The sequence below is a fragment of the Silurus aristotelis genome (assembly GCF_946808225.1).
Source record: "Silurus aristotelis genome assembly, chromosome: 6".
NCBI lineage: Eukaryota > Metazoa > Chordata > Actinopteri > Siluriformes > Siluridae > Silurus > Silurus aristotelis.
Window position 1 is genome coordinate 21,931,954 of NC_139579.1, and position 12,635 is coordinate 21,944,588.

The window sequence follows — 12,635 nt, forward strand, 5'->3', positions numbered from 1 at the left end:
AGTTTTGGGGGGTCATCATGTCAAAGTCCGAAGTACGAGACGCTGTAACCTCTCTCTCTCTTTAGTACCGTGGCAGTTTTAGTTTATTTTTGACGATCAATAGTTTCATTGTTTTTTATAACAATATTTGATTATTAACAGTAATGTTTACTATTCAGAAAAGAAATGATAAGCCATCTGTAAGGATGTGGATGCCCCCACATGGACAGATACATGACATTACTGTGGATGATACCTAATAGAAACCATTAAAATAGTTTAGGACTATAGTTGCCATGAACATTTTTGCACTCAAATCCTTATAAGTAAAGATTCTACACCGTAAAACAAACTGTCTTCAAGTTCAAACTATAATAAATTTCCTATTTGACGACATAATACACTTTAATAAAAGGAAATAAATTATAGGTTCTCAAACTGGTGCCCATCTGGTTCCTCTCATGGTCTCTTCTTAGTGCCTAAGGAAGTTTTTTCTATGCCACTGTCTTGCAAGTTTGCTTATAAGGGATTTAGTACCAGTCAAACATTTGGACATACCTGAAGGAGGCTTCAGTGGTTTTCCTTTATTTCTATTACTTTCAACATTGTACATTAATAATGAAGAAATCAAAACTATGGAAAAACGTGTGGAATTATGAAGTAAACAAACAAAAATGTTAAATAACCCAGAATGTTTTATATTTTAGATTGTCCAAAGTAGCCACCTGGAGGTAGTCACCTGGAATGGTTTTCAGTTCACAGGTGTTTCTTGCCTTGTTACTGTGCTTTAGAACATCCGTTGTCTTATGCAGAAAATAGGGTCAATATTAGTGTCAATATCCCTATTATTGCTTCTACAACTACTGTACAAATCAATATTATGAAGAAAAACATTCTGGGTTATTTAAAATGGTTTTGTTTTGTTGACTACATAATTCACTATTGAATCACAGTTGGTATGCTTTGCATTAAACTTCTTATCCTAAGATGAAAAAAAAAAAAAGATTTCTGTCAATCATATTTGCACTATATATCTTCACTGTATTATCACTGTGGAGAGATATTGCAGTGTGATTATGCATTTTCTTAACACTCCTTTAATGCTTTTAGCATCAGTAATGCTGTAAAACCAGTTTTGCTGAATATGCATTAAAAAATGCAGGTGTGATTATATCTCTTCATCTGCTGACATACTTTACAGACTGGTAACACATTCTAAATGAGAGGAAAAAGCTGTGCCTGAGATAAATTATACGTTGAAAGAAATATTAACAATTGACTGATTTGGGGGTTGGCAGCATAATTATTTGCATATTTATTTTATTTATCTAGTATCTACTGTACACAAATAATGACATCAGATTTTACTGTAAGGGCTTTTTAGTATACCTTAAAGTATTTCTTAATTTTTTTAATGAAAGTCTGTGATATTCTCAGGTTATGAACTTGAGATAAACTGATTAAGATTTGGCCTTCTGAAGAACTATGCACCCTAAGATTTCTGTGCTAATGTTACAGTGGTAAAACACTGATATAGAGTTTTAAAAATGGGAGAGTTAGTATTAAGAAGTTTTTTCAATTTTTGGCTGAATAATTCCCACTGTTTATTTGGTAAAACTGAAACATTTATTAAAATTCCAAGGGTCTTTCTCTTCTTTCTCATTATTTGCATACGCAAAATACAGTTTCTTTTTCTAACCTGGTGTTATAAATAAACCCATTACCATAGAACACACTTATGCATACCATCTGCAACTGCAGAGATCTAATTTTCTTATCCAATTCATTAAATCAAAATAAAAAACAAGCTGCGCTTGGTTAAGGCAATTTCATGACAATATTAACCTGCTGTGTAATTTATTTGAAACGTTTTTAGTTTAGATAAATAAATAGACATACATCTGCCATGGTCAAGCAAAAAAAAAAAACGTTGAACTGGCTGCATACTTCCAAACACACTTATTTTTCTTCATATACTGTACAAATTAAAATGCAATCATAATTTATTTACACAATACCAAACATTTCAAACTCTTGTTTGGCAGAAGTTACTTCTCATCAGGACACAAACCATCTGATCAATGTTCTTTAAAACACAGTCACAATTAAAAAATAATGCCTGTTGAACTAAAAGTTAGCTAGTAAAATGTTATATTTGATTCCACGTTTGTCCGCAAAAGCATGTCATGCTGTTTTACCGAAAAACTATTTTTCACTTAAAATTAGTAGCCAGGATGTCAAGATTATTTTCAGTATGGTCAGTGACTCAAAATTAAGGATTGTGCAGTAACCTCTTTATCTTTTTCTTATTACATAGGATAATAACATTGTATTGTTTGTGCTATTTATACAAATTAGCATGAATTACAGTTGATATTTTATATATTGTTAACAAAATAAATTAAAATAGTTAATGGTGTAGCCAAGACAAAATTTTGATTTATGATCTTTATAACATCAAAAATGGGTATTTCCATATAATATTAATTTGATAATTAACTTATTTGCAATCAGACTCTGGTACAGTCCTTTAAAATATAATTGACAGTAACAAAGTACAATCACATGAGACATTTTCAGTTTGGTGAATGTATATATGGGATGTACAGTATACTGTATGACGTTGCTTTTATCTTGAATGATGCGAACCTTTGTACATTTAATAAATAAAATTAAACCTGCATTCACATAACTGAATGCATTTCTTTGGCATACTAAATGCACATGTCTCACCATCCTGCAGAAATATAGAATAAAGTGCGACAGAGTAAAGTATTGTACAATTTAGAATAAAATATAAATTAAATATCAGCGATGATCCAAAGCTTTCGCAAAACAGAACTCTGAACTGCTTAAAGGTGACATAAAACCATTGCATCTGGAGTTGGTAGTGACAAGTGCTATGAAGAACTTCGATCCCCTTCTGTCCAATACTCCTCTGTCTGCATCTCTGTAAGGCGCGAGACTGTACGCTGGAAAGCAAACACCTCTTCCTCACCGGTGAAGATTGACAGTGAACCAGCAGCATCCTGTGGTGTACAAAAAGCCAAAACCAAACATTGAGGGTAGAAAATTCGTTTAGCTTTTGCTCACATTTTTCAAACTTCATATCTGCGCATACAGCCATAACTTCAGTTATTTGTTTTAAGATGTTTATAAGCTGCAAAAAAGTCTTACCCTTTTTAAACCCAAGTCATCTATTAAAATATTCCTCTCATCATCATGGTGTCCCTCATTCACAAACAGATCCTCTAAAGGTACCTCTGCTTGTAACACCACTCGCACCTGTACAAAGATTTATTAAATGCTTTTAATGTTTGAGAATATAATTTAGAGAGAAAAAAAAATAAATGAAAGGACAGATGATTTGGTTTTTTACCTTGTGATCATAGAATGCATCAATGAGAGTGATAAAGCGCCTAGCCTGGGTCTTCTTATTCAAGGTGAGTAAAGGAATATTGCGAATGAACACTGTGTCAAATATCGTTGACATTTCCAAGTAGTCACTGGCCCCCAAAGGCTAAGAAAATATTTAAAAAGGGTTTAGTATTTTGCTTTTATGCCCAGTTAGCAGGATTAACAAGGACAGCAAAGTCACCCTATCACACAGCTCCTCAAATGTGCAGTCTGCAATGGTCCCACAGGCTTTGTTCAGAGTCACTGTCCTGCCGTGTACTTTCAGAGATCTGGGACGGGTTACTGGAGAAGAAAAAGGTTGTATATATAGAACATGCATACACAGTACATGTGTCATATTGTATTCAAACAAGAAATCAACCACGAACACTGATTACTGAATAAAGCGGTCTGAAAAACACTTCACTTTTGCCTAGAACTGGGCTTACCCTTACTGCTATTTGACAAATAAAAGCTGATAAGGGGGACAATAAAGCAACTTTCAATTGTTACATGTACAGCACAGCAATTATTTCTATCTCAACTTATTAGTAGACTGGTGACATAGGATAGGTTCAGCCTTGATCCAGCACCCATGGAGCAGAAATTGTAAAGTGCCTTGGCAGTGCAGTGGCTTAAACCCCAAACCCTCTGATTAGTAACCCTTAGACTTAACCACTGAGCTACAAAGTTACAAGGGTAAGTTTTTTTTATTATTATTATAAAACGCAACATTAACAACTGCAAAAATGTACTGTTAGCCCCTTCTAATGCTACTCTAAGCCTTATGCATGTACTTGCAATGAACAATGAAATAAACCTCACTCGACTCACTCTTTATTATCACACCTAGTGGCCAGAAATGATAACTGCAACAAGTACTAACCACCCGTTTGATCATGAAAACACATTGTCCCTTGTTTGCTCTATGGACGCTATAAATGGTTTGTTATCAGTAGGTAAGGAGCTGCAGATATGACAGTATCTTTTCTAAGGTCATCCCTGTACCAAAATTACACAGAGTTATCATAGAGTTAAGTTATTAAAATAAAATATTTTTAAACCCAAAAGGTTTCACTCTTGCTAGAAAGTTATATCTACATTGTTAACTACCTTGCTATTTAATGACAAGTTAATGTCATTTGGTGCAATTATCTGTAGTAAGAAGCCATTACAACTCCAACTGCTTGTAAAATTTTATTCTTGCTTTAAATGGTGCCACCTGAAAGGGGGGGGGGGGGGGGGGGGGGTTGTCACAGTAAAGTTAAACTCAAGGAACTGCTATAATTTGACTTCATGTGTGCTGGGTTTTAGACTAGACTGAAGCTTTTTCTTTTCCAACTCAAATTTCATATACACAATTAGTTCCTTTATTCAAGCTTACTCAAATGCCTATAATAACAGTTACTCTAAAAATGTATTAGATGGCATCCTACAGCTTTATGAAGTTATACACGTTTTACTTTTTAAGGCTATGCCATTTATTAATATAATTCGGCCCAAACAAAATCTAATCTTATAAGCTGTTCAGAGATAGAGCAAATTATATTATTTATATATATATATATTTACAGTACAGACCAAAAGTTTGGACACACCTTCTCATTCAAAGAGTTTTCTTTATTTTCATGACTATGAAAATTGTAGAGTCACACTGAAGGCATCAAGGGCTATTTGAGCAAGAAGGAGAGTGATGGGGTGCTGCGCCAGATGACCTGGCCTCCACAGTCACCGGACCTGAACCCAATCGAGATGGTTTAGGGGTGAGCTGGACTGCAGAGTGTAGGCAAAAGGGCCAACAAGTGCCAAGCATCTCTCGGGGAACTCCTTCAAGACTGTTGGAAGACCATTTCAGGTGACTACCTCTTGAAGCTCATCAAGAGATTGCCAAGAGTGTGCAAAGCAGTAATCAAAACAAAAGGTGGCTACATTGAAGAACCTACAATATGACATTTTTCAGTTGTTTCACACTTTTTTGTTATGTATATAATTCCATATATAATTCCACATGTGTTAATTCATAGTTTTGATGCCTTCAGTGTGAATCTACAATTTTCATAGTCATAAAAATAAAGAAAACTCTTTAAATGAGAAGGTGTGTCCAAACTTTGGTCTGTACTGTGTGTATATATAATGTCTCAAAATCAGATTGTTCGGGGAACCTTTATATTGTGAATTGGAGAAATGTCAAAGTTAAGTAAATATCCTGAAGGCCGTTCTTTTACTGATTTACAAAATATATTAAATTTATGATATTGCATGGAGGGGATTCAGAAACTTACTGTCATTCTGCTTGAATGCCATTTCATCAAAGAGCTTGTCCAGGGTTGCATCTACATTGTCTTCACTGCAGCTAATTAAAAGAAATAAATAATCACAGAAGGTGAAAGTATATTAGTTTGGGTTACTGAAGAATTATTCCTAAATTGCTGAATTAGATTCATTGAAATTAAATGAAATAAATTGGTGTCTTACAGGTAAAAGAGCTTTCCAGCTGCAGGTTGATTTCTTTTGCGGTAATCAATTCCAGAGTCAAGACGAAGTATCTTACAATACTCCTATTGGGATATATGAAACATAGCATTACCCATGGTTACATTTACTAAAAAATGTTAAAAAACACCTACAGCCAATTCTATTCAGACATTCACTTAATCAACCCAAAAACGCGCAAGCTTTGTCTCCTTCTTATCATAGAAAGCTAAATATTTAGTTTGTTAAAGTACATATATTTCAATTAAGATTTAGCAACCATGAAGGAATACGAATGTATTATTAGAATTAATAATAACAAACAACACTGATGCACACTTACTTTAAGTACAGCAATGAATGGCACAAAGTTCACCCTCTGTAATCCATTTTTGTACAAATCTGTAAAACAGGACTTTGCACTCAGTACAAGTTAAAATCTTGTAAGCTTTCTTGATGTGTGTGAGCAGTGGCAATTGCGAAATTATTTCACAAAGTTAAAGAACACACCTGCAAGTGAGGCCAAATTCTGATGTCTTTGTATAGGAATATATATTTTAGTCTTTGTTCCTTGCTTTGCTTCTTACCATCTGGAGGTCTGTTGGATGTGGCTACAACTACAACACCATGGAGAAAGAGGTTTTCAAAGAGCTGCTTGAGAATCATGGCATCTGCAATGTCTGTGACCTATGTGATATAGAAATTCAATCAAGCTTGCTAGATATTACAGAACACGAAAGCTCTAACATTAGTTGCACAAAGAGTACAGCTGCCATTACGTATTAGCATGAGAGCTCGGTGAGATCAATAAATCAGACATTTTGTATACCTGAAACTCATCAAAGCAGAGCAAGGAAGCCTCTGCACTTATTTCCTCTGCAACTGGTGCAATAGGATCATAGGCTTTTGCCATTTTCCCTGGCTTTCTCTTGGGCATGCTCTGTTTAAGACGATGGATTCCTATGAAATAAAAACTAAAATGATGAAATAGTACAATTCACCAAAAAGCTTAATGCAACAGCAAAACTAGATCCTATTTTAATTATTGCTGAAAGAAAAGACTCAGGTTTTTAAAGTGAGGAACGCTTACTTTTGTGCACATCTAACATAAAGCCATGGAAGTGAACTCTTTTTTTCTTTGTCATGTCTACATGCTCGTAAAACATGTCCATGACCATGGTTTTGCCAGTACCTGCAATAAAAGCAATCACTGGTTCGATTCAAATAAAGAATATGGTTTCTCAATTTTAGTACAGTAGAGTAAAAAGACTACAGTTCAAACTTACCTACATCCCCATAGATGTAGCAGCCTTTTGGTGGCTTTTGCCTGGAGAATAGCTAAACAAATTAAACACATTACAATGTGATGAGTCAAAAACATTTTGGGGTTCATAAGCTGAACAAAATTCATGATTATTTATAATGGGGTTCCTTTAACTAGACGTTTTTAACAGTTCAAGCAAAGCTGAAGAAATCTAGGCTCAGAGCAATTACACATGTCAGCCCTAAAAACTGTTTAAATCAATAACTAGTGTATGTTACACTTTTACTTGCCAGGATTCAACCATTTAATTGCTGCACAATTCATAGCTGCCACAACAGGCTTACAATAATATATTTGCTTACTCTTAATATAAAAGATTCAGGTTTATTGCTGTATCCTATGAGCTTTTTCTGCATCATATCTAGCTCCTGCAGAACAGCCCTTTGCTGTTGGTCATCTTGTAGTACTCCACGCTGAATGAGATTGTTGTAGTGTTCGAGGGGGCTGCTGAAACTGCTGCTTGGAGTGTTTGTTGCAATGGGGTCTTCAATGGAGTGAGACAGTACACTTGATGAAAATCCTAGGGTTGAGCAAAAGATAGATTACACATAGCAGAGGGTCTGAAATCTATACTGAAAAACAAATTGGATTTAGTGTTAGGAACAAACCAATTAAATTAGGCTTTTATTTTAAATAAGTAACTAGTGAGAAAAAATAAAAATAAAAAGATAAATGCTTTAGATCAACTTAAAACAAATACATCCTAAAATTATTTGCAATATTAGAATTCCTCTGGTGTTAATTATATTTATCTTATTAGTCGGTTTTAAACCTGCCCAATTATAATGAGAGATATACAGTGAGGAAAATAAGTATTTGAACACTCTGCTATTTTGCAAGTTCTCCCACTTAGAAATCATGGAGGGGTCTGAAATTGTCATCGTAGGTGCATGTCCACTGTAAGAGACATAATCTAAAAAAAAATCCAGAAATCACAATATATGATTTTTAAACTATTTATTTGTTTGATACAGCTGCAAATAAGTATTTGAACACCTGTCTATCAGCTAGAATTCTGACCCTCAAAGACCTGTTAGTCTGCGTTTAAAATGTCCACCTCCACTACATTTATTATCCTAAATTAGATGCACCTGTTTGAGGTCGTTACCTGCATAAAGACACCTGTCCACCCCATACAATCAATTAAAGAATCCAACGACTAACATGGCCAAGACCAAAGAGCTGTCCAAAGACACTAGAGACAAAATTGTACACCTCCACAAGGCTGGAAAGGGCTACGGGAAATTGCCAAGCAGCTTGGTGAAAAAAGGTCCAATCATTAGAAATTGGAAGAAGCTAAACATGACTGTCAATCTCCCTCGGACTGGGGTTTCATGAAAGATCTCACCTCGTGAGGTCTCAATGATCCTAAGGAAGGTGAGAAATCAGCCCAGAACTACACAGGAGGAGCTGGTCAATGACCTGAAAAGAGCTGGGACCACCGTTTCCAAGGTTACTGTTGGTAATACACTAAGACGTCATGGTTTGAAATCATGCATGGCACGGAAGGTTCCCCTGCTTAAACCAGCACATATCCAGGCACGTCTTAAGTTTGCCAATGACCATTTGGATGATCCAGAGGAGTCATGGGAGAAAGTCATGTGGTCAGATGAGACCAAAATAGAACTTTTGGGTCATAATTCCACTAAACGTGTTTGGAGGAAGAAGAATGATGAGTACCATCCCAAGAACACCATCCCTACTGTGAAGCATGGGGGTGGTAGCATCATGCTTTGGTGGTGTTTTTCTGCACATGGGACAGGGCGACTGCACTGTATTAAGGAGAGGATGACTGGGGCCATGTATTGCGAGATTTTGGGGAACAACCTCCTTCCCTCAGTTAGAGCATTGAAGATGGATCGAGGCTGGGTCTTCCAACATGACAATGACCCGAAGCACACAGCCAGGATAACCAAGGAGTGGCTCTGTAAGAAGCATATCAAGGTTCTGCCGTGGCCTAGCCAGTCTCCAGACCTAAACCCAATAGAGAATCTTTGGAGGGAGCTCAAACTCCGTGTTTCTCAGGGACAGGCCAGAAACCTGACTGATCTAGAGAAGATCTGTGTGGAGGAGTGGGCCAACATCCCTCCTGCAGTGTGTGCAAACCTGGTGAAAAACTACAGGAAACGTTTGACCTCTGTAATTGCAAACAAAGGCTATTGTACCAAATATTAACATTGACTTTCTCAGGTGTTCAAATACTTATTTGCAGCTGTATCATACAAATAAATAGTTAAAAAATCATACATTGTGATTTCTGGATTTTTTTTTTTTAGATTATGTCTCTCACAGTGGACATGCACCTACGATGACAATTTCAGACCCATCCATGATTTCTAAGTGGGAGAACTTGCAAAATAGCAGGGTGTTCAAATACTTATTTTCCTCACTGTATATATATATATGAGAGAGAGAGAGAGAGAGAGAGAGAGAGAGAGAGAGAGAGAGAGAATTATTACTAATTTATTAAAGTGAATTAAATCTACCTAGTCAATGGAAATGTTCACAGGAAAATTAAAACTTTTGTTTTTAATATTTGGAAAAGAAATTGATAAGCTGAAAAAAAATTTTATAGTAGTAATTTATGATGAAGGGCAGGTTTGTCTGAAGCCTGCTCCTGACGTAATCTTGCAGCACACCTTTTAAACCAAATCTTTATTGATCCTATACTACACTAGACTGTATTGGGTTTAGAGGTCATTGTTGTGTGCCATATAGACAGCATATACTGTTATATAGAGTGAGTTGGGTCAATGGTCTCCCCTGATTCCCATACACTTAATTAACTAACCATTTACTGAATTACAGAATTGTCAGTGTAAAGCTAGACACGATAAGTCAAGAGCGACAGGATTCCAGAGTGTAGCTACGAAAACACAGAAAGACATGCAGATGATGTTAAATACACTAACCCTGTCATACACAGCTGGCTAGTAAGCTAACTAGGTTACAAAACTCTTTCGTATAACTGTCATGAAATGTTTAACGACCAAATTACCGTACCTTTGGTTGCATTTTTAAAGTATGGACCTGCTAAAGTCTGTGGGATGAGCTTTTTCTTTAAAATACACCGAACACTAACAGCCACCAAGGACGCTTTGCCGGCTGCCATTTTGGCATTCAAGACAAGAAAACTTTATTCAATCTGGACAAACATGTGACGCTATCCTGGGCGTGGTCTCTTTCTCTCGCTCCCTCTCTCAAATATAAAGTACTCCTGAGACATGCATGGTAAATACTGATACGCAATCGTAGACCTTATTTCAGTACTACAACAATTCAAGATGCCTCGACAATCAGTGGGTCTGTTGCCATGACAACAGTGAAGCCTAAAGGCACTGTCAAGCATCCCTCTTCCCCCACTCCAGCACACATGCTGTTATTGCACGATATTGCATGGTTGCTTGTAGATTACAGAGAAGACACATTTGTTTCCAGGATGTCTTTTAAGACATCTCTATCTGGGATAAACTGTGCACTCAGTTCATTTACTCTATGTAGGATAAGAGGATGCTGTTTAGCCACTGCACCTTTCTGTATCTCTATTAAACAACTGTAGGCCTTATTTGCTCTTGTGATATTCCAGATATCATTCTTCATTGAGCCTCTTCATGGACAAATTTTCCAGATAAATTGATGTTTACAGGAGTCTGGGGCGGTGGCTGTTTAATGCAGAATCATGCTGAAATCTCTGAGTGAGATGGTAATTCATCTCTCTCTCTCTCTCTCTCTCTCTCTCTCTCTCTCTCTCTCTCTCTCTCTCTCTCTCTTTGTGTAGCCATGGCAAAGGAGCTGCCCCCCACCCAACAGCTGAATACATTAATCTAATGAGATGTCTGCAGTCTGTGTGCTATGCTGCAGCAGGGTAATTCAAGTATTCTACAGACACTATAGAGAAAAGCAGGAGGAAATGCACACAGAGGAAGAGCCTATAACTAAATATGGTCTCAGACAACTCAATAATAAAACATTATCTGGGAGGTAAGGCTTACGAAACTAAATGAACAACAAGGATGACTGTGGCTTTATAAAAAAAGAAATGTGATGCAATATCAATTAATTATTTTGCCTTTTTGAAAATGTACAATGAATGAAGCAATAATCCCGTGTTCTTCTATTCCTGTGTTAAATGTCCTACATATCCAGTTTGAAAGTATACACCTTTGACTATTGCCTACACATATAGGTTTGTAAAAAAGAAAATAAAAACTTGAAACTTCTTTTATTTGTGAAAAAATCATTGTTTGTTTGAATGTTGTCCCCTTTTATAGTTCAACATACTGTATTAATACATTGTACATATATTACCTTTTCACCTATCAAACTTCTTTCCAGACTGTTTAAACACCAACAGCCTAAAACTAATAAATCTAAATGATGTGTCTATTCACAGTCACATATACTATACATATATACACATACACTATCTACTTTTATAGCTTATGTATCTATATATGCGGATATATGGACGGTATATGTCAGCATATATACAGTATATGCCAGTGCAATATACATAAACAACAATAATGATGCAAATTCTAAACTATCCTCTGCTATCTTATATTAAAATGTGTATAAATGAACATTTGATATCAGTATTGGAAAATTAATAAATTGATAAAATATGGGGTTTAACTGGGTAAGACAGGTAATAAAGAAATAATCAAGTTGCTGATTAAAACGTTTCGATTTAAAAATGATTCTGTGAACAAAATGTTTAGTAAACACTCAGTTTAATCATTGTATTAATATTCCTTTTTTGTGATCACGCATAATGGCTTAACATTTTACATCCTATAATTTTGCTAATCCACTGCCAATTCCAGCTATGAAAATAATAAGTATTTGTGTGCACTCAGTAGTGTTCTTTCTTCTGAATACAGTGTGGTTCTGTCTCTGTAACCATCAAGTCACCAGTCACAAGTGGGTAATGTGGTTTAGCCATTTTCATTATGGATAATGTGTGATTCTGCTGTATTAATTCATCCTATCAATCCATAGCCTCCTGTGGGTATTTCTCATGCCATGAGATATTCAGCAACACATTTCCCAGTGCTTTCAGTGAGCAGGTCACTGGTCTAGTGCTTTCTCAGTTTAATGCTTACTTCTCGGAAATAATGTTACAAATACATGGACAAATATTGGTTAGAAGTTTAAAAAGCATCATTTATTTAAAAAAAATTATAAAAAAAAAAAGCTTATTCAGGATTTACACCAGTGAGTGTAACACCAATGAGTGTTTTATTACATTTTATAACATAATTTCATTATATTAATTGTGTATACTGCCTTTAGCTTTATCTCAGGCGGTATAATAAGAATTAATCCAAATCTAATCAATATTTTCTTTGCTGGCATTACTTGGAGCCACTTTTCATCTTAGAAAAACATCACTTTTTGCACAACAGAACGCTCACTGTACATTGACAGACCGTTATTCTGACTGATCATAGTCATCTGGTTA

At 35.7% G+C, this 12,635-nt stretch overlaps 1 protein-coding gene across 1 annotated transcript; it reads right to left on the bottom strand.

Annotated features, from left to right (window-relative positions):
- Positions 1-2,279: 2,279 nt before the first annotated feature.
- On the bottom strand, positions 2,280-10,315 carry afg1la (AFG1 like ATPase a). Its single transcript, XM_083545480.1, has 13 exons — positions 10,175-10,315; positions 7,474-7,691; positions 7,134-7,185; positions 6,938-7,039; positions 6,677-6,807; positions 6,435-6,534; positions 6,191-6,249; positions 5,851-5,933; positions 5,658-5,728; positions 3,578-3,678; positions 3,359-3,499; positions 3,157-3,264; positions 2,280-3,008 (listed from the first exon to the last, which is right to left on the bottom strand). Exons 1-13 carry the CDS (start codon positions 10,281-10,283, stop codon positions 2,880-2,882), a joined length of 1,404 nt encoding a protein of 467 aa, XP_083401606.1. The 5' UTR covers positions 10,284-10,315; the 3' UTR covers positions 2,280-2,879.
- Between the last annotated feature and the right edge of the window lie 2,320 nt (positions 10,316-12,635).